We start from the raw sequence: 21,104 nt of genomic DNA, 5'->3' as shown, positions 1-21,104 counted from the left end.
GAGTACTATAGTATCTGCTGTACTAGGTCTACTAGAGTACTATAGCATCTGATGTACTAGGTCTACTAGAGTACTATAGCATCTGCTGTACTAGGTCTACTAGAGTACTATAGCATCTGATCTACTAGGTCTACTAGAGTACTATAGTATCTGCTGTACTAGGTCTACTAGAGTACTATAGCATCTGATGTACTAGGTCTACTAGAGTACTATAGCATCTGATGTACTAGGTATACTAGAGTACTATAGCATCTGATGTACTAGGTCTACTAGAGTACTATAGTATCTGCTGTACTAGGTCTACTAGAGTACTATAGCATCTGATGTACTAGGTCTACTAGAGTACTATAGCATCTGATGTACTAGGTCTACTAGAGTACTATAGCATCTGATGTACTAGGTCTACTAGAGTACTATAGCATCTGATGTACTAGGTCTACTAGAGTACTATAGCATCTGATGTACTAGGTCTACTAGAGTACTATAGCATCTGATGTACTAGGTCTACTAGAGTACTATAGCATCTGATGTACTAGGTCTACTAGAGTACTATAGCATCTGATGTACTAGGTCTACTAGAGTACTATAGCATCTGATGTACTAGGTCTACTAGAGTACTATAGCATCTGCTGTACTAGGTCTACTAGAGTACTATAGCATCTGATGTACTAGGTCTACTAGAGTACTATAGCATCTGCTGTACTAGGTCTACTAGAGTACTATAGCATCTGATGTACTAGGTCTACTAGAGTACTATAGTATCTGCTGTACTAGGTCTACTAGAGTACTATAGCATCTGATGTACTAGGTCTACTAGAGTACTATAGTATCTGCTGTACTAGGTCTACTAGAGTACTATAGCATCTGATGTACTAGGTCTACTAGAGTGCTATAGTATCTGCTGTACTAGGTCTACTAGAGTACTATAGCATCTGATGTACTAGGTCTACTAGAGTGCTATAGCATCTGCTGTACTAGGTCTACTAGAGTACTATAGCATCTGATGTACTAGGTCTACTAGAGTACTATAGCATCTGATGTACTAGGTCTACTAGAGTACTATAGCATCTGCTGTACTAGGTCTACTAGAGTGCTATAGTATCTGATGTACTAGGTCTACTAGAGTACTATAGCATCTGATGTACTAGGTCTACTAGAGTACTATAGTATCTGCTGTACTAGGTCTACTAGAGTACTATAGTATCTGCTGTACTAGGTCTACTAGAGTACTATAGCATCTGATGTACTAGGTCTACTAGAGTACTATAGCATCTGATGTACTAGGTCTACTAGAGTACTATAGCATCTGCTGTACTAGGTCTACTAGAGTACTATAGCATCTGCTGTACTAGGTGTACTAGAGTACTATAGTATCTGCTGTACTAGGTCTACTAGAGTACTATAGCATCGGATGTACTAGGTCTACTAGAGTACTATAGCATCGGATGTACTAGGTCTACTAGAGTACTATAGCATCTGCTGTACTAGGTCTACTAGAGTACTATAGCATCTGATGTACTAGGTCTACTAGAGTACTATAGTATCTGCTGTACTAGGTCTACTAGAGTACTATAGTATCTGCTGTACTAGGTCTACTAGAGTACTATAGCATCTGATGTACTAGGTCTACTATAGTACTATAGTATCTGATGTACTAGGTCTACTAGAGTACTATAGCATCTGATGTACTAGGTCTACTAGAGTACTAGAGTATCTGCTGTACTAGGTCTACTAGAGTACTATAGCATCTGATGTACTAGGTCTACTAGAGTACTATAGTATCTGATATACTAGGTCTACTAGAGTACTATAGCATCTGATGTACTAGGTCTACTAGAGTACTATAGTATCTGCTGTACTAGGTCTACTAGAGTACTATAGCATCTGATGTACTAGGTCTACTAGAGTACTATAGCATCTGCTGTACTAGGTCTACTAGAGTACTATAGCATCTGATCTACTAGGTCTACTAGAGTACTATAGTATCTGCTGTACTAGGTCTACTAGAGTACTATAGCATCTGATGTACTAGGTCTACTAGAGTACTATAGCATCTGATGTACTAGGTATACTAGAGTACTATAGTATCTGATGTACTAGGTCTACTAGAGTACTATAGCATCTGATGTACTAGGTCTACTAGAGTACTATAGTATCTGATGTACTAGGTCTACTAGAGTACTATAGCATCTGATGTACTAGGTCTACTAGAGTACTATAGCATCTGATGTACTAGGTCTACTAGAGTACTATAGTATTTGATGTACTAGGTATACTAGAGTACTATAGCATCTGATGTACTAGGTCTACTAGAGTACTATAGCATCTGATGTACGAGAACAACCTTCTGGACCCTCACCAGTCTGGATTCAAGGCCTCCACAGAGACTGCCCTCCTTGCTCTCTGAGCAGCTTCACACTGCTAGAGCAGCCTCTCTCCTCTGTCCTTGTCCTTCTAGACCTTTCTGCTGCCTTTGACACAGTGAACCACCAGATCCTTCTTTCCTTTTTTCTGTTGTCTGGCTGACATCTCTCAGTGGATGTCCGCACACCACCTGAAAATTAACCTTGACAAGACTGAACTACTTCTCCTTCCAGGAAAAGGCTCTCCCACCCACGACCGCGCCAACTTTAACGCAACAATACGTTTCTGTAGGTCCATGCTACACTACATCCTGTAGGTCCATGCTACACTACATCCTGTAGGTTCATGCTACACTACATCCTGTAGGTCCATGCTACACTACATCCTGTAGGTCCATGCTACACTACATCCTGTAGGTTCATGCTACACTACATCCTGTAGGTCCATGCTACACTACATCATGTAGGTCCATGCTACACTACATCCTGTAGGTCCATGCTACACTACATCATGTAGGTCCATGCTACACTACATCATGTAGGTCCATGCTACACTACATCCTGTAGGTTCATGCTACACTACATCCTGTAGGTCCATGCTACACTACATCATGTAGGTCCATGCTACACTACATCATGTAGGTTCATGCTACACTACATCCTGTAGGTCCATGCTACACTACATCCTGTAGGTCCATGCTACACTACATCATGTAGGTCCATGCTACACTACATCCTGTATGTCCATGCTACACAACATCCTATAGGTCCATGCTACACTACATCCTGCAGGTCCATGCTACACAACATCCTGTAGGTCCATGCTACACTACCTCCTGCAGGTCCATGCTACACAACATCCTGTAGGTCCATGCTACACAACATCCTATAGGTCCATGCTACACAACATCCTGTAGTTCCATGCTACACTACATCCTATAGGTCCATGCTACACTACATCCTGTAGGTCCATGCTACACTACATCCTATAGGTCCATGCTACACTACATCCTGTAGGTCCATGCTACACTACATCCTGTAGGTCCATGCTACACTACATCCTGTAGGTCCATGCTACACTACATCCTGTAGGTCCATGCTACACTACATCCTGTAGGTCCATGCTACACAACATCCTGTAGGTCCGGTTCCGGCCCGCGGGGCATTTTAATCCAGCCCGCCGAGTATTATAATTATTATAACATTAAAAAAAAAAAAAGTTATAGTAAAGACCGCTGTAGCGCTTCTCCGTTCCCAAGTTCAGTTTCCCGAAGCACGATGACCACAACAGACCAGCGTTGATGTTTCTTCATGCTTATTTTTTAGGCTTTCTGTGCGTTCTGCTGCAGCAGAGCCGTGTGCGCAGCAGAAGGCATTGCAGCGGTCTTTCTGCTGCTGGTCTGTTGTGGGCATCGTGCTTCGGGAAAACCAAGTCGGGAGCAGAGAGGCGTTACAGCGGTCTGTAGCGCCGTGCGGACCGCTACCTGCCGAGTTCTGCTGGACGAGAGCGACACGCAACACTTGCTGTGCTGCTGGTCCATTCCACCCCTCCCCCACTGATCCCACAGACAAGGCCACACTTCTTTATTACCGTAATATACCGCAAAACACTGAAAAGCTCCACTTCTTACGAAGTACGATCAGAGGCAGTATGTCTTATTTGCCAAGAAACCATTGCAGTATTCAAAGAATACAATATTAGCCGCCACTTTTCTGCCAAGCGTGCTAACTATGCTAGCCAACAGTCAACGACAGAACGGGCGGCTACTGCTAAGAGGTTGGCAGCCAATTTAAAGAGTCAGCAAAATATTTTTCTCCCCCAAACTGCTACACAAGAATCAAGCACCAAGGCAAGTTTTTTGCTAGCATTCAAATGAGCAAAAGCCAGCAAGCCTTTCTCTGAAGGAGAGTTTTTGAAAGAATGTATGGTAGAAACAGCAGATCTCTTATGTCCAGAGAGCAAAAACAAATTTGAAAAATTGAGTTTATCAGGCAGAACAGTGACTCGGCGTGTAGAACAAATTGATGAAGATTTAACCAGCGAGTTGAACAAAAAAGCTGAGTCATGTACGTTATATTCTCACACCGCCCCCTGCCGGCCTCGCCGTCCTCCAGTGTAGAGCCACGGGTCTCACACCGCCCAGCACCCCCTGTGGCGGACCACAGGCTCCCCACCTTCCCTTTGGCTCCAGTGATCTGTTTTACCAGATACTCATACTCATGTGGTCTGCATTTGGTTCAGCAACATTGTTCTCCCGTGACAGGTTCACACAAACACTCTCCATCCATCTGATACTGGCCCGGCCCGTCTGTCAATTTTTTTTATTTAGCTCATCCAGAATGCAGCAGCTCGACTGGTCTTTAACCTAAACTCTCACTACTCCGCTCCTCATTGGTGGAATGAGCTCTCCATTAACGTCAGGACAGCAGGAAGTCTCTACATCTTCCGCCGTGAACTAAAAACACATCTTTTTACACTACACCTTGAATAAAGATAGCAGCACTTCAGTAGCTCTTCATGTCTCTTACTGATAGCACTTTGCAGTTTAACTTTGTTGAAGAAATTGTACTTTCTTGATTCTTGCTGTTGTGAGTTTGTCCTCATGGTTGAATCACTTATTGTAAGTCTCTTTCGATAAAAGTGCCAGCTAAATGTAATGTAATGAGAGGAGGAGATGCTAACTTCTCCACTTCTCCTGCAGCTGGAGGAATAGAAGTGATGGAGGACACGGAGGAGGACGGAGAGGAGGAGGAGGAGAAAGGGGAAGCACCAGGTAGGAGGTCCTCATAATATTGAACCAAAGGTCCTCCGTGAGGGAAGAGGCTCCACTCGTCTGTTTTGTAGTTCAAACAGACGTCTGTGTTTCAGACACGGTGCTGCGTCGGTTCTCCAGCATGTTGCGGTTCTGCTGGGTTCTGCTGTCGGCTCTGCTGGACTCTTTGACTGCCTGGCTCAGCGATCTGTGTCAGGAGCACATCGACATCTCCACCGTCCTCCGCATCGAGCGCTGCATGCTAACGCAGCAGGCCAGGCAGGTACGCATCGAGGACTACAACAGGTGTAAGTGTCAGAACTACAACAAAGATGGAGGACTCGTGTTTATTAGTTTTTTTGGTTTGATTGTTTTTTTTTCAGGGTAATGTTCCCACGAGAGAGGCAATCCACATTTACTACCATGAACAGATGATGAACGCCTCCAGAGAGTCAGTCCTAGACTACAGTACCCAGGAGGCGGAGCGGCAGGCCTTAGCAGAGAGAGGAAGAGAGGAAGAAGAAGATGCAGGGATTCCTGATCCTGATGAAGAGCCAGACGAGGAACCAGAGAACAATCCAGATAAACCAGAACCAGGGTCACTATCAGGAAGATCTCCAATTGAACCAGAACCAATATCTGGAGGAGATAGTTCAGGTGAACCAGAAGCAGAACTAGTATCTCAAGGAGATGCCCCAGGTGAACCAGAAGGTGAACCAGGAGAAGAACTAGTATCTCAAGGAGATGAACCAAGAACAGAACCAGTAAATGGAGCAGATGGCCCAAGTGAACCAGGAGCAGATGGTCCAGGTGAACCAGGAGAAGAACCAGTACCTGGAGCAGATGGCCCAGGTGAACCAGGAACAGAACCAGTACCTGGAGCAGATGGCCCAAGTGAACCAGGAGCAGATGGTCCAGGTGAACCAGGAGCAGAACCAGTACCTGGAGCAGATGGCCCAGGTGAACCAGGAACAGAACCAGTACCTGGAGCAGATGGCCCAAGTGAACCAGGAGCAGATGGTCCAGGTGAACCAGGAGAAGAACCAGTACCTGGAGCAGATGGCCCAGGTGAACCAGGAGCAGAACCAGTACCTGGAGCAGATGGCCCAGGTGAACCAGTTTCAGCGGAGGCTCCATCCTCAGGAGTCGAACTGGAGAGAGTAACAGCAGAAGGTGACCCAGCAGTGGAAGATTACCCAGAATGCCTGGTGACTAAAACCAGCCAAAGATGGCGACCCAAACTGACCAGAATGGAGCGAGTCCCGTCTTCATCGTCCTCCTCGTCTTCAGAGGAAGAAGCGACGAGGTGAGTCCTCCTGCAGGAGCAACGGGAGGTTATTGTTCCAGTCCTTCCTCCTGATTGTCTCTCTGCGTCTGTCTGAACAGAGCTGACGATCCAGAGCCGCCTCCCACGAGCGCCCCCTCCCTCCTGCCCCCCTCCTACAGCCTGGCTCTGGGGCTGGACCTGCACCAGGAGGAAGAGGAGGCTGGGGGGGGATTCAGGAGGTGGCCGGCTCAGACTCCGGGGGAGCGGAGCGACTTCCTGTCCGACTCGACCTCCACTTCCTGTCCGGCGGCGGCGTCTCACGCTCAGGAGCTGACGGCCAGCGAGCTGCTGAGGAGCAGGTGAGTCACAGGTGAGTCACTGAGATCCTCCACCCGTGACACGCTGTAGCTCCACACTCTGCTTCACTCCCGTGTTTCAGGACTTTCTACGACGAGGAGCTGGAGGCATCGGACCGCTTCTACGGGAACCAGCACCAGCTGCTCCAGATGTGCTACGCTCTCTACAACATCCTGGCGGCCAGGTGAGCTCCGGTCCACAGGTGACTCCTCAGACCCCTCTGTCGTTGCTAAGATCGTCCCTCTGGCAGGTCGGAGACGGTGTGTTACCTGGTCATCGTGCTGAACCACATGGTGTCCGCCAGCTGTCTGACGCTGGTACTTCCTGTTCTGGTGTTCCTGTGGGCCACGCTGTCCGTCCCTCGGCCCAGCAAGACCTTCTGGATGACGGCTATCATCTACACCGAGGTTCCCTCTGCTGCTGTCACTCTACCCTATTTACAATGTTCATTCGACAGGTCGATGTTTTACAGTCTGTCTACCTGTTTATGTCCTCAGGTCACCATCGTCATCAAGTATTTCTTCCAGTTTGGCTTCTTTCCATTCAACCAGAAGCTGGAGGTGGATCGCTCCAAACCGTTCCATCCCCCAAACATCCTGGGAGTGGAGAAGAAGGAAGGCTACGTCCTGTATGACCTCCTGCAGCTGCTGGCTTTGTTCTACCACAGAGCCATACTCAAGGTAAGAAGCTCTACAGTATAGAACACAGACATACTCAAGGTAAGAAGCTCTATTATAGAACACAGTCATACTCAAGGTCAGAAGCTCTACATTATAGCTTTATTCTCCCCAGTGCCACGGACTGTGGGACCAGACTGTTTCTACGGAGAATGACGGCGTCTACCACCAGGACAGTCAGGCCGCCTCCGCCGATCTCACCGAGCTCTCCGGGACCCTGCGGCGCCGAGGCCGGAGGAGGACCACCTCCAGGACCATCTCCAGCTCCACCCAGCTGCGCTCTCCTGCAGGTAGGACCTCACACACCTGAACGTCATTCAATTTATTTTGTAGAGCCCAAAATCACAGATGCAGTTAAAACCAGAACGTATACGCGCAAATGTACCATGTATATACTACTACTGTTGCCCTCCTCAGTGTCTGCAGGCAGCGTGAGCTCCAGAGCTCTGCAGCCCGGCAGGCTGGACCTGCTGCTGGAGAAACTCAAGGAGCTTTCCATCAGAACCAGGAAGACCTCCGCCAGCAGGTACATCTAGTTATGATCAATATGAACTCAGGTACATCTAGTTATGATCAATATGAACTCAGGTACATCTAGTTATGATCAATATGAACTCAGGTACATCTAGTTATGATCAATATGAACTCAGGTACATCTAGTTATAACTCTCTCTCTCTCCATCAGGTGCATGTCTCTCTACCATCTCGTCCTTCACTATAATTCCTATGAACTCTCTCTCTCTCTCTCTCCATCAGGTGCATGTCTCTCTACCGCCCCGTCCTTCACTTCTTCAGAGCTCTCGTCCAACCAGAATACAGCGCCGTCACTGATGTTTACGTCCTCATGTTCCTCGCCGACACCGTTGACTTCATCATCATCGTCTTCGGCTTCTGGGCCTTTGGAGTAAAGTTTGATTTACTGATCTCTTCTATTCTGTTCTATTCTATTTAATTGTTTAATTGTTATTTTGTATTATTTGATTGTTATTTCCTCAGAAACACTCAGCGGCTGCTGACATCACTTCCTCCCTCTCAGAAGACCAAGTTCCTGAAGCTTTCCTGGTGATGGTTCTGATCCAGTTTGGTACGTCTCCCTGTCTCCCTGCCTCCCTGCCTCCCTGTCTCCCTGCCTCCCTGTCTCCCTGCCTCCCTGCCTCCCTGCCTCCCTGTCTCCCTGTCTCCCTGCCTCCCTGCCTCCCTGCCTCCCTGTCTCCCTGCCTCCCTGTCTCCCTGTCTCCCTGCCTCCCTGCCTCCCTGTCTCCCTGTCTCCCTGCCTCCCTGCCTCCCTGTCTCCCTGCCTCCCTGTCTCCCTGCCTCCCTGCCTCCCTGCCTCCCTGTCTCCCTGCCTCCCTGTCTCCCTGCCTCCCTGCCTCCCTGCCTCCCTGTCTCCCTGCCTCCCTGTCTCCCTGCCTCCCTGCCTCCCTGTCTCCCTGTCTGATTGTCTACCTGTCTGTCTGCATACCTGTCTGCAGGTACCATGGTGATAGACAGGGCTCTGTATTTGAGGAAGACTGTTCTGGGGAAGTTGGTCTTCCAGGTGATTTTGGTTTTTGGGATTCACTTCTGGATGTTCTTCATCCTGCCGACAGTCACTGATAGGTGAGTTTACCTGCTGCCTCATTAACATAATATAGCAGCCTCACTAACATAATGAAGTGACCTCATTAACAGTTAATAACACCTGTCTCTCTGTCTGTCTCTCTTTCTCTCTATCTGTCTGTCTCTCTGTCTGTCACTTTGTCTCTCTCTCTGTCTGTCTCTCTGTCCTCAGGCGGTTCAACCAGAACCTGGTGGCTCAGCTCTGGTATTTTGTGAAGTGTGTGTACTTCGGGCTGTCGGCCTATCAGATTCGATCTGGATACCCGACACGAGTTCTGGGAAACTTCCTGACGAAGAGCTACAACTACCTGAACCTCTTCCTGTTCCAAGGGTGAGTATGTTAGCCTAGCTTAGCAAAAAGACTGGAGGCAGAGGAAACTGTTAGCCTAGCTTAGCACAAAGACTGGAGGCAGAGGGAACTGTTAGTCTAGCTTAGCACAAAGACTGGAGGCAGAGGAAACTGTTAGCCTAGCTTAGCACAAAGACTGGAGGCAGAGGGAACTGTTAGTCTAGCTTAGCAAAAAGACTGGAGGCAGAGGAAACTGTTAGCCTAGCTTAGCACAAAGACTGGAGGCAGAGGGAACTGTTAGTCTAGCTTAGCACAAAGACTGAAAGTAGCTGGAAACTGTTAGCCTAGCTTAGCATGAAGACTAAAAACAGCTGGAAACTGTTAGCTTAGCACTAAGTCAAGAAGTAAGGGGAAACTATTAGCCAAGCTTTTACTTTACTTTTACTTATTTTTCTACCTGTCTGTCTCTTTACCTGTCTCTCTACCTCTCTACCTGTCTGTCTGTCTGTCTGTCTGTCTGTCTGTCTGTAGTTTCCGTCTGGTGCCCTTCCTGACGGAGCTGAGGGCGGTGATGGACTGGGTGTGGACCGACACCACTCTGTCCCTGTCCTCCTGGATCTGTGTGGAGGACGTTTACGCCCACTGCTTTGTCTTAAAGTGCTGGAGGGAGTCTGAGAAGGTCTGTGTCTCTGTGTGTAGATTTATATTTATGTGTTTTGTGTGTACTTGTACACAGAGGTACCCTCAGCCTCGCAGGCAGAAGAAGCGTGTGTTCATATTTGTGTATATTTGTGTGTACTTGTACACAGAGGTACCCTCAGCCTCGCGGGCAGAAGAAGAAGCGTGTGGTGAAGTACGGGATGGGCGGCCTCATTGTGCTGCTGCTGATCTGCATCGTCTGGTTTCCGCTGCTCTTCATGTCGCTCATCAAGTCTGTCGCCGGAGTCGTCAACCGACCGATAGATGTGTCTCTGACCATCACACTGGGAGGCTTTCAGGTAAACACACCTGTAGCACACACCTGTAGCACACACCTGTAGCACACACCTGGACCACACACCTGGACCACACACCTGGACCACACACCTGTAGCACACACCTGTAGCACACACCTGGACCACACACCTGGACCACACACCTGTAGCACACACCTGGACCACACACCTGGACCACACACCTGTAGCACACACCTGGACCACACACCTGGACCACACACCTGGACCACACACCTGTAGCACACACCTGGACCACACAGGTGTCGTCGTAGTGACTGTGTAGCGTCGTTGTTGACAGTAGTACAACTATCACCGACTGCTCTTGTGTTCACAGCCCATCTTCACCATGAGTGCGCAGCAGAATCAGCTCAGAGACGTGACTGAGGAAGACTTGGAGTCCTTCACCAGCTCCTACAGCTACACACCTGTGAGTACTTCAGAGGTTCATACCTGTGAGTACTTTAGAGGCTCATACCTGTGAGTACTTCAGAGGTTCATACCTGTGAGTACTTTAGAGGTTCACACCTGTGAGTATGTTAGAGGTTCACAAACCGCCTGCAGTAACCAGTAACCCTGTGGCTGTATTTTCCAGAGTGCCTTGCAGTTCCTGGAGGCGTATGGTCATGAGGATGTGACGCTGGCGGAGCTGCAGGGCAGCAGCAACTCTCTGTGGACCATCAGCCCTCCCAGCAGGCAGTACCTGAGCCAGGTGCTCAGTCTGGACCACTTCCCCCTGACTGTGTCCTGGACTGTTCAGAGGTCAGCTTCACCCCACTGATCAATAATCAATCACTGTAGGACTGTGTGTGTACTGTGTGTAGGACTGTGTGTGTACTGTGTGTGTATTGCGTTTCAACAGGAACCTGAGTCTGGGGGCGAAGGCGGAGCTTGCATCAGGTAAACATGTAACCTACCTGGACGACCAGACCCGCCTGGAGCTGATACAGCTGCTGAACGGGACGAGGTCACTTCCTGTGTGAGTACGGGAGACGGGATGTGTGAGGGCGGGTTCATACAAAGGGGCGGGGCCATGTGTGAGGGGCGGGTTCATGCAAAGGTACGCGTTCATTCAAAGGGGTGGATTCATACAAAGGGGCGGGGCCACGTGTGAGGGTGGGTTCATTCAAAGGGGCGGAGCCACGTGTGAGGGTGGGTTCATACAAAGGGGCGGGGCCACGTGTGAGGGTGGGTTCATACAAAGGGGCGGGGCCATGTGTGAGGGTGGGTTCATACAAAGGGGCGGGGCCATGTGTGAGGGTGGGTTCATGCAAAGGGACAGGGCCATGTGTAAGGGTGGGTTCATACAAAGGGGCGGGGCCATGTGTGAGGGTGGGTTCATGCAAAGGGACAGGGCCATGTGTGAGGGTGGGTTCATGCAAAGGGGCGGAGCCATGTTGAGTTGTTTCTTGAGTGTGTTCTTCTGTTTTCAGCGTCATACACAAAGTGTTTCCATGTTTCATTCGAGCTCCCAGCGACTCCAACTCCAAACCCATCGAACAGCTTTACTCAGGTGTTTATATTCATTTCAATAATTATATAGGATTATAAAATAATATAAGGGATGATAAAGTACTCTCTCTAACTGCAAGTACTCTTCTCTGGACCAATCAGACGACGGCTACAAGGACATCCTATTGGCCCTGGAACGGTCGACCAATCAGAGCCGAGAGATCCAGGACTGGTGGATCGTTGACCAACCAGCTGCCAGCCTGGTGCCCATCGGAGGCGGAGCTTCACTGAGTGACAAGAGGGAGGCGGGGCTTCAGCTGTTTGTGTTCAGTGATAAAGTCAGTCCTCCGAGTCTGGGCTTCCTGGCTGGATACGGGTACACACCAAGACCTTCAAGTATTACAATACCTGTAGTACTATTACTGCTATAGCGTGTTTATACTGCAGTACCTGTAGTACTATTACTGCTATAACGTATATTCACTGCAGTACTTTCAGTACCTTTACTGCTATAACGTGTATTCACTGCAGTACTTTCAGTACCTTTACTGCTATAACGTGTATTCACTGCAGTACTTTCAGTACCTTTACTGCGTGTCCTCCTGCAGCATCATGGGTCTTTACGCGTCGGTGGTTCTGGTGATCGGGAAGTTTGTGCGTGAGTTCTTCAGCGGGATCAGCCACTCCATCATGTTCGAGGAGCTGCCGTGCGTCGACCGCATTCTCAAGCTCTGCACCGACGTCTTCCTGGTACGTCAAATGAAACTTTATGGACACACCTGTACGTCAGCGTTGGCCGCTGTGATCTGATTGGTTGTTCTCTGTTCCAGGTGAGAGAGACAGGTGAGCTGGAGTTGGAGGAGGAGCTTTACGCCAAACTGATCTTCTTGTATCGATCGCCGGAGACACTGATCAAATGGACCCGACGCTGAGCTCATCTATCGACGCCTGTGGTGACATCACAAACTTTGACATCATCACGACAGAACTGAGTTTTATTTTGAAGGTTTCCAGAAACTTTTTTCTCAGTGTGACCAATAGGAGCAGCAAGGGGGCGGAGCTAACCTTCTGATTGACAGGACAGTGGTTGTGTTTCTATTCAGTTGTCAAACAAAAAGCTAACTTTGAAACATAGCAGGAAATCCTGAAGTGGTATGGAGCGAATCCACTCTCCTACAGTATTGATTACTGATGATCAATAACTCTAGACTGTGACCCAAACTGAAGCTGCTGCTGACATTCCCTCATTGACTTCCTGTGATACTGGAATTATTAGTTATCAATATTTTACAAAACACTGATGCATCAATCAACAATCAAGTCACACAACTGCTCTCACTTATTTCTGTTCATTTTACTGCTACACTAGCTTCATGTTAGCTGTCTGTTTGCTCTACATTAGCTTCATGTTAGCTGTCTGTTTGCTCTACATTAGCTTCATGTTAGCTGTGTTTGCTCTACATTAGCTTCATGTTAGCTGTCTGTTTGCTCTACATTAGCTTCATGTTAGCTGTATGTTTGCTCTACATTAGCTTCATGTTAGCTGTCTGTTTGCTCTACATCATCTTCATGTTAGCTGTCTGTTTGCTCTACGTTAGCTTCATGTTAGCTCATGTTTGCTCAGAAGTGAAAACAGCTGTTCATACAGTCACAACATGACACTGGAATCACAACTCCACAGAATATTTAGTCTGATCGCCCCCTAGGGACAGAAAACTGGAAGTAAATGTAACACGTGTAGAAACTAGGTATTAATCGCTAGACCGTGGTTTATAGTAAATATGTTCACGTCACTGTATTTTCTGAATGATAATAACTGTAAACTGTAAACTTGTGTCTTCTGTGAATATTTAAAACTAAAATAGTGCATAAGTGAAAATAAAAGACATTTGTTTACTTGACTGAGCGTCAGCTGTTTAAACAGACACCGGTTCACTTAATCATAGTCCAATTCTGAGACATCTAGTGAGGCCAAAGCACCAGCGAATACTGGACCAAACGTGGACTAAACCACCAGAGAATACTGGACCAATTGTGGACTAAACCAACAAGGAATATGAGACCAGATGAGGACTAAACCACCAGAGAATACTGGACCAAACGTGGACTAAACCACCAGAGAATACTCGACCAAATGAGGACTAAACCACCAGAGAATACTGGACCAAACGTGGACTAAACCACCAGAGAATATGAGACCAATCGTGGACTAAACCACCAGAGAATACTGGACCAAACCTGGACTAAACCACCAGAGAATATGAGACCAATCGTGGACTAAACCACCAGAGAATACTGGACCAAACGTGGACTAAACCAGCAGAGAATACTGGACCAAATAAGGACTAAACCACCAGAGAATACTGAACCAAACGTGGACTAAACCACCAGAGAATACTGGACCAGATGAGGACTAAACCACCAGAGAATACTGGACCAAATGTTGACTAAACCACCAGAGAATACTGGACCAAACGTGGACTAAACCACCAGAGAATCTGAGACCAAACGTGGACTAAACCACCAGAGAATATGAGACCAATCGTGGACTAAACCACCAGAGAATACTGGACCAATTGTGGACTAAACCAACAAGGAATATGAGACCAAATGAGGACTAAACCACCAGAGAATACTGGACCAATTGTGGACTAAACCAACAAGGAATATGAGACCAAATGAGGACTTAACCACCAGCGAATACTGGACCAACTGAGGACTAAACCACCAGAGAATACTGGACCAAACGTGGACTAAACCACCAGAGAATACTGGACCAATCGTGGACTAAACCACCAGAGAATATGAGACCAATCGTGGACTAAACCACCAGAGAATACTGGACCAATTGTGGACTAAACCACCAGAGAATACTGGACCAAATGAGGACTAAACCACCAGAGAATACTGGACCAATTGTGGACTAAACCAACAAGGAATATGAGACCAAGCGTGGACTAAACCACCAGAGAATTTGAGACCAAACATGGACTAAATCACCAGAGAATATGAGACCAAACGTGGACTAAACCACCAGAGAATATGAGACCAAGCGTGGACTAAACCACCAGAGAATATGAGACCAAGCGTGGACTAAACCACCAGAGAATATGAGACCAAGCGTGGACTAAACCACCAGAGAATATGAGACCAAGCGTGGACTAAACCACCAGAGAATATGAGACCAAACATGAACTAAACCACCAGAGAATATGAGACCAAACGTGGACTAAACCACCAGAGAGTACTGGACCAGACTGGGAGTGACCAGTAAACAATAAGATAAATATTTGACAGAAAATTCAATGTGCTTCATGTTGCTTTATTGATGGACATGTTTCTGTTGAGTTAAGCAGAGAGAACACGTACTCGTCGTCACTGTTCAAACGAGGAAAAGTCATCGGGTTCCAGTGGAAGACGTCATGGAGCTACAACTCTAAACTCAACCCGTCAGAGTCTCAACGCTCAGGTTGTATTTGTGTTGACTTTGAATAGCGTCATGCTGATGGAGATGTTTGGTTGATTATTTATATTGAAGTGATGAACGATGTCCAACATTTCAGGGTCACCGTTTAATCTTTTGAAGGAAATATATTCATTAAAATAATGAATAAGGGGCATACAAGGGTTAAATGAATAGACGTCACAAACAGGAAGTGACCTTCAGTGGCTTCTTTCATCCTCCAGGTTTCCACATAAATACATAAAATACTCTAATAAGACACAAACGTACACAGCATGCCCTCGTGTCGTGAAAAAAGAGAAACGTTGTCTTTATTGCTACTTCCTGGTGTGAGCGATGATGTCATGCTGATGTCATCGATCACAGTCAGCTTCGATTAGCCGGCCTCCTCATCCCTCCTCCTTCTGCGTCAAACCAGAATCCGCCTGAGAGATCATCCTCAGCTTCTCCCTGTTGGAGTACTTCCTGTTGGAGTACTTCCTGTTGGAGTACTTCCTGTCGGAGTACTTCCTGTGTGATGTCACTTCCCCCGACCTGTGTGAGGTCACGCAGCGTGATGACGTCAACTCTGGGGACTCCTCTCCGCGGCTTGGTCCGTTGGCGCCGGCCGGCAGGCTCCGCCTCCTGTAGGTGGGGGGCGTGGCCGAGGAGGAGGAGAGGAGGTGAGACAGGGAGGAGAGCGACAGATAGGAGGCGGTGAGGGAGGAGCAGGAGAGGAGGAGCAGAGCCCCCTGGTGGAGGCCGGAGGAGCTGCAGGAAGCTGCTGGAGTGGAGGAGCGCAGAGGAGGAGGTGCACATGCAGGCTCCTCCTCCTCGACCCCCGTGGTCCCACCCCCGCCCAGCCCCAGGGGCAAGGGGGCGGAGCTGAGCACCTCCTTCTGCAGCGAGGTCCAGCAGGAGGAGGGAGGAGGAGGAGCGTCTGGCTGCTCCTGGTAGATACTGAACACTGCTCCTCCTCCTCCATCACTGACCTGTCCTCCTTCTCCTGCTCCTCCTCCTCCTCTTCCTCCTCCTCCTCCTCCTCTTCCTTCTCCTCCTCCTTCTCTTGCTCCTCCTCCTGCTCCTCCTCCTCCTCCCTCCCTCCTACTCAGAAGGGAGGCGGGGTATGCCCTGGGTTTGGCCTCCAGGCTCTTTGATTGGACGTAGTTGACAAGGCCGTTGAGGGCGTTGGCGGAGGAGGAGGCGCCGGAGGAGGCGCAGCAGGAGGCGCTGGGCTTGCGGAGGCCGTGGAGGTCGATGACGGTGGAGTAGATGTCTCGCAGGTTGATGACTTTGGTCTTTTTGTCCCGGTTCTCGTGCAGGACGGCGTTGGCACAGATGAAGAGAAAGATCCCGATGCCCATGATGAGAGGGCCGAAGACCTTCAGCCTATCAGAGCACAGATACCTGCAGAGACATTTCATACAGCCAATCAGAGCACAGATACCTGCAGACATTTCATATTCTCTATTGGTTCTGTGTTTGGTCTCCACCTCCTGAGGGACATATCTGTCTCTTTAGAGGAGAGTAAAAGACCCTAGAAGGTCTTAAAGGTCCTACCTTCTGGAAAGTCCTAAAGACCCACAGGGTCCTAAAGGACTAGAATGTCCTCCGGGACCTCCAGAAGTCCTCCAGAATGTCCTAAAGGTCCTACCTTCTTGAAGGTAGGACCTTTAGTCCTTTAGGATAACTAGAAGGTCCTAAAGGACTATAAGGTCATGGGTCTTTAGGACCTCCCAGGAGGTAGGACCTTCTGGAAGGTAGGACCTTTAGTCCATTAGGACCTTCTGGGTCTTTAGGACTAGAAGGTCTTCAGGCCGTGTTCGGTTCTCTTCTGTAAAAAGTTATTATTCACATGTTTGTGACAACGACTGATCTTCACTGGTGGAATATATGGAAGTGTACAGGTACTTTACAGAGTAGTACTTCCATGTACAACTACTTCACACTTCTGCTCCACTACAAGTACTACTATCTTTAGAGACTACACCTGGTTTACCTGTTCAAAAAATCCTCCAGGAAGCCTCGTGGAAGTCCTCCCGATGTCTCGTTGAGGGTTTCAGTCTGGTTGAAACCTCCTCCTTCTCCTCCTCCTCCTCCTCCCTGGAAGCAGTTAGAGAAACAAAACATCTGGTTCGGACCTGGTTGGAAAACCGTCCAGCAGCTGCTTCCTGAACCTGATCCTTGACCCTGAAATCTCTTTCCGAAGGGATCCTGGTTCTCACCTGAGCCTCGGCAGGTGTGGATCTGCTGGAGGCCACCGAGGCCATGGCGGTGGCCTCCCGGGGCTGAGCGCTGAAGAAGAGTCCTTCCCGCGGCCAGTAGCCCAGAGCCGCCATGACCGAGCCCACCAGCAGGACCAGTACACCCAGCGCCGCCACGAGACCCGGGACGGAACACAGCTTCAACCTCGCCTTCACCACCACCACCTCGTTCCTCCTGAGGGGGCAGGAAGTGACATCACTGTTGAAGTTCAGTGTGTGTGTGTGTGTGTGTGTGTGTGTGTGTGTGTTACCTCTTGTTCTTGTTCTTCCTCTTGTGTGTGTGTGCTTTGTGTGGTTTGGACCTCAGTGAGTCCTGTCGCCGTGCGTTGATCCGCAGGAGGCCGCCAGTCGCGATCATCACCACCAACCAATCAGACGGTGGCTGAGCAGACGAAGCCCCGCCCACTGCCACCTCACCTGGACTCAGTCACCGACTTCCTGTAAGAGAGAGACAGGCAGAGAGAGAGGCAAGACAACCTTAGCGACAGAAGACAACATCAGAGACACAAGACAACCTCAGAGACAGAAGACAACCTCAGAGACACAAGACAACATCAGAGACACAAGACAACCTCAGAGACACAAGACAAACTCAGAGACAGAAGACAACCTCAGAGACACAAGACAACATCAGAGACACAAGACAACCTCAGAGACACAAGACAAACTCAGAGACACAAAACAACCTCAGAGACAGAAGACAACAACAGAGACACAAGACAAACTCAGAGACACAAGACAACCCTGGAGACACAAGACAACAACAGAGACACAAGACAACCTCAGAGACACAAGACAACCTCAGAGACACAAGACAACCTCAGAGACACAAGACAACCTCAGAGACACAAGATAAACTCAGAGACACAAGACAACCTCAGAGACACAAGATAAACTCAGAGACACAAGACAACCTCAGAGACACAAGATAAACTCAGAGACACAAGACAACCTCAGAGACACAAGACAACCTCAGAGAAAGAAGACAACCTCAGAGACACAAGACAACCCCAGAGACACAAGACAACCTCAGAGACACAAGACAAACTCAGAGACACAAAACAACTTCAGAGACAGAAGACAACAACAGAGACACAAGACAAACTCAGAGACACAAGACAACCCCGGAGACACAAGACAACCCCAGAGACACAAGACAACAACAGAGACACAAGACAACCCCAGAGAAAAAAGACAACCTCAGAGACACAAGACAACCCCAGAGACACAAGACAACCTCAGAGAAAGAAGACAACCTCAGAGACACAAGACAACCTCAGAGAAAGAAGACAACCTCAGAGACACAAGACAACCTCAGAGACACAAGACAACCTCAGAGACACAAGACAACCTCAGAGACACAAGATAAACTCAGAGACACAAGATAAACTCAGAGACACAAAACAACCTCAGAGACACAAGACAACCTCAGAGACACAAGATAAACTCAGAGACACAAGACAACCTCAGAGACACAAGACAACCTCAGAGAAAGAAGACAACCTCAGAGACACAAGACAACAACAGAGACACAAGACAACAACAAAGACAGAAGACAACCTCAGAGACACAAGACAACCTCAGAGACACAAGATAAACTCAGAGACACAAGACAACCTCAGAGAAAGAAGACAACCTCAGAGACACAAGACAACCCCAGAGACACAAGACAATAACAGAGACACAAGACAACAACAAAGACAGAAGACAACCTCAGAGACACAAGACAACCTCAGAGACACAAGATAAACTCAGAGACACAAGACAACAACAGAGACACAAGACAACCTCAGAGACACAAGACAACCTTAGAGCCACAAGATAAACTCAGAGACACAAGACAACAACAGAGACAGAAGACAACAACAGAGACAGAAGACAACCTCAGAGACAGAAGACAACCTCAGAGACACAAGACAAACTCAGAGACACAAGATAGCCTCAGAGAAAGAAGACAAGCCCAGAGACACAAGACAACCCCAGAGACACAAGACAACAACAGAGACACAAGACAACCTCAGAGACACAAGACAACCTCAGAGACACAAGATAAACTCAGAGACACAAGACAACCCCAGATACACTAGACAACAACAGAGACACAAGACAACTTCAGAGACACAAGACAACTTCAGAGACACAAGACAACCTCAGAGACACAATACAACAACAGAGACACAAGACAATCTCAGAGACACAAGATAAACTCAGAGACACAAGACAACCCCAGAGACACAAGACAACAACAGAGACACAAGACAACCCCAGAGACACAAGACAACAACAGAGACACAAGACAACAACAAAGACAGAAGACAACCTCAGAGACACAAGACAACCTCAGAGACACAAGATAAACTCAGAGACACAAGACAACCTCAGAGACACAAGACAACCTCAGAGACACAAGACAACCTCAGAGACACAAGACAACCTCAGAGAAAGAAGACAACCTCAGAGACACAAGACAACCCCAGAGACACAAGACAACCTCAGAGACACAAGACAAACTCAGAGACACAAAACAACTTCAGAGACAGAAGACAACAACAGAGACACAAGACAAACTCAGAGACACAAGACAACCCCGGAGACACAAGACAACAACAGAGACACAAGACAACCTCAGAGACACAAGACAACCCCAGAGACACAAGACAACCCCAGAGACACAAGACAACAACAGAGACACAAGACAACCCCAGAGAAAAAAGACAACCTCAGAGACACAAGACAACCCCAGAGACACAAGACAACCTCAGATAAAGAAGACAACCTCAGAGACACAAGACAACCTCAGAGACACAAGACAACCTCAGAGACACAAGACAACCTCAGAGAAAGAAGACAACCTCAGAGACACAAGACAACCTCAGAGAAAGAAGACAACCTCAGAGACACAAGACAACCTCAGAGCACAAGACAACCTCAGAGACACAAGATAAACTCAGAGACACAAGATAAACTCAGAGACACAAAACAACCTCAGAGACACAAGACAACCTCAGAGACACAAGATAAACTCAGAGACACAAGACAACCTCAGAGACACAAGACAACCTCAGAGAAAGAAGACAACCTCAGAGACACAAGACAACAACAAAGACAGAAGACAACCTCAGAGACACAAGACAACCTCAGAGACACAAGATAAACTCAGAGACACAAGACAACCTCAGAGAAAGAAGACAACCTCAGAGACACAAGACAACCTCAGAGACACAAGACAACCTCAGAGACACAAGATAAACTCAGAGACACAAGATAAACTCAGAGACACAAAACAACCTCAGAGACACAAGACAACCTCAGAGACACAAGATAAACTCATAGACACAAGACAACCTCAGAGACACAAGACAACCTCAGAGAAAGAAGACAACCTCAGAGACACAAGACAACAACAGAGACACAAGACAACAACAAAGACAGAAGACAACCTCAGAGACACAAGACAACCTCAGAGACACAAGATAAACTCAGAGACACAAGACAACCTCAGAGAAAGAAGACAACCTCAGAGACACAAGACAACCCCAGAGACACAAGACAATAACAGAGACACAAGACAACAACAAAGACAGAAGACAACCTCAGAGACACAAGACAACCTCAGAGACACAAGATAAACTCAGAGACACAAGACAAC

At 47.9% G+C, this 21,104-nt stretch overlaps 2 protein-coding genes across 2 annotated transcripts in view; one reads left to right on the top strand and one right to left on the bottom strand.

Annotated features, from left to right (window-relative positions):
• Positions 1-13,650, top strand: part of LOC306750673 (piezo-type mechanosensitive ion channel component 2-like) — a 43,540-nt gene extending 29,890 nt beyond the window's left edge. The window contains exons 35-57 of the mRNA XM_079234140.1: positions 5,066-5,137; positions 5,233-5,399; positions 5,500-5,793; positions 5,894-6,276; positions 6,503-6,742; positions 6,823-6,924; positions 6,991-7,147; positions 7,238-7,420; positions 7,533-7,707; positions 7,835-7,943; positions 8,174-8,321; positions 8,414-8,501; positions 8,890-9,016; positions 9,189-9,347; positions 9,837-9,984; positions 10,115-10,303; positions 10,635-10,727; positions 10,893-11,059; positions 11,160-11,276; positions 11,731-11,810; positions 11,912-12,125; positions 12,358-12,499; positions 12,580-13,650. Coding sequence (XP_079090266.1) covers positions 5,066-5,137; positions 5,233-5,399; positions 5,500-5,793; positions 5,894-6,276; positions 6,503-6,742; positions 6,823-6,924; positions 6,991-7,147; positions 7,238-7,420; positions 7,533-7,707; positions 7,835-7,943; positions 8,174-8,321; positions 8,414-8,501; positions 8,890-9,016; positions 9,189-9,347; positions 9,837-9,984; positions 10,115-10,303; positions 10,635-10,727; positions 10,893-11,059; positions 11,160-11,276; positions 11,731-11,810; positions 11,912-12,125; positions 12,358-12,499; positions 12,580-12,681 — 3,656 coding nt within the window. The 3' untranslated portion in view covers positions 12,682-13,650. The remainder of the gene's footprint in view (positions 1-5,065; positions 5,138-5,232; positions 5,400-5,499; positions 5,794-5,893; positions 6,277-6,502; positions 6,743-6,822; positions 6,925-6,990; positions 7,148-7,237; positions 7,421-7,532; positions 7,708-7,834; positions 7,944-8,173; positions 8,322-8,413; positions 8,502-8,889; positions 9,017-9,188; positions 9,348-9,836; positions 9,985-10,114; positions 10,304-10,634; positions 10,728-10,892; positions 11,060-11,159; positions 11,277-11,730; positions 11,811-11,911; positions 12,126-12,357; positions 12,500-12,579) is intronic.
• Positions 13,651-15,601: 1,951 nt separating this feature from the next.
• tmem200ca (transmembrane protein 200C-a) lies at positions 15,602-17,813 on the bottom strand (the record flags this gene model as incomplete). Its single annotated transcript, XM_079234138.1, has 4 exons — positions 15,602-16,598; positions 17,191-17,321; positions 17,417-17,630; positions 17,707-17,813. 4 exons carry the CDS (start codon positions 17,811-17,813, stop codon positions 15,602-15,604), a joined length of 1,449 nt encoding a protein of 482 aa, XP_079090264.1.
• Positions 17,814-21,104: the final 3,291 nt, after the last annotated feature.

The sequence above is a fragment of the Taurulus bubalis genome (assembly GCF_910589615.1).
Source record: "Taurulus bubalis genome assembly, chromosome: 18".
Lineage (NCBI taxonomy): Eukaryota > Metazoa > Chordata > Actinopteri > Perciformes > Cottidae > Taurulus > Taurulus bubalis.
Note: the sequence above shows the minus strand (reverse complement) of the source record. Positions and strands in the feature narration are given on the sequence as shown.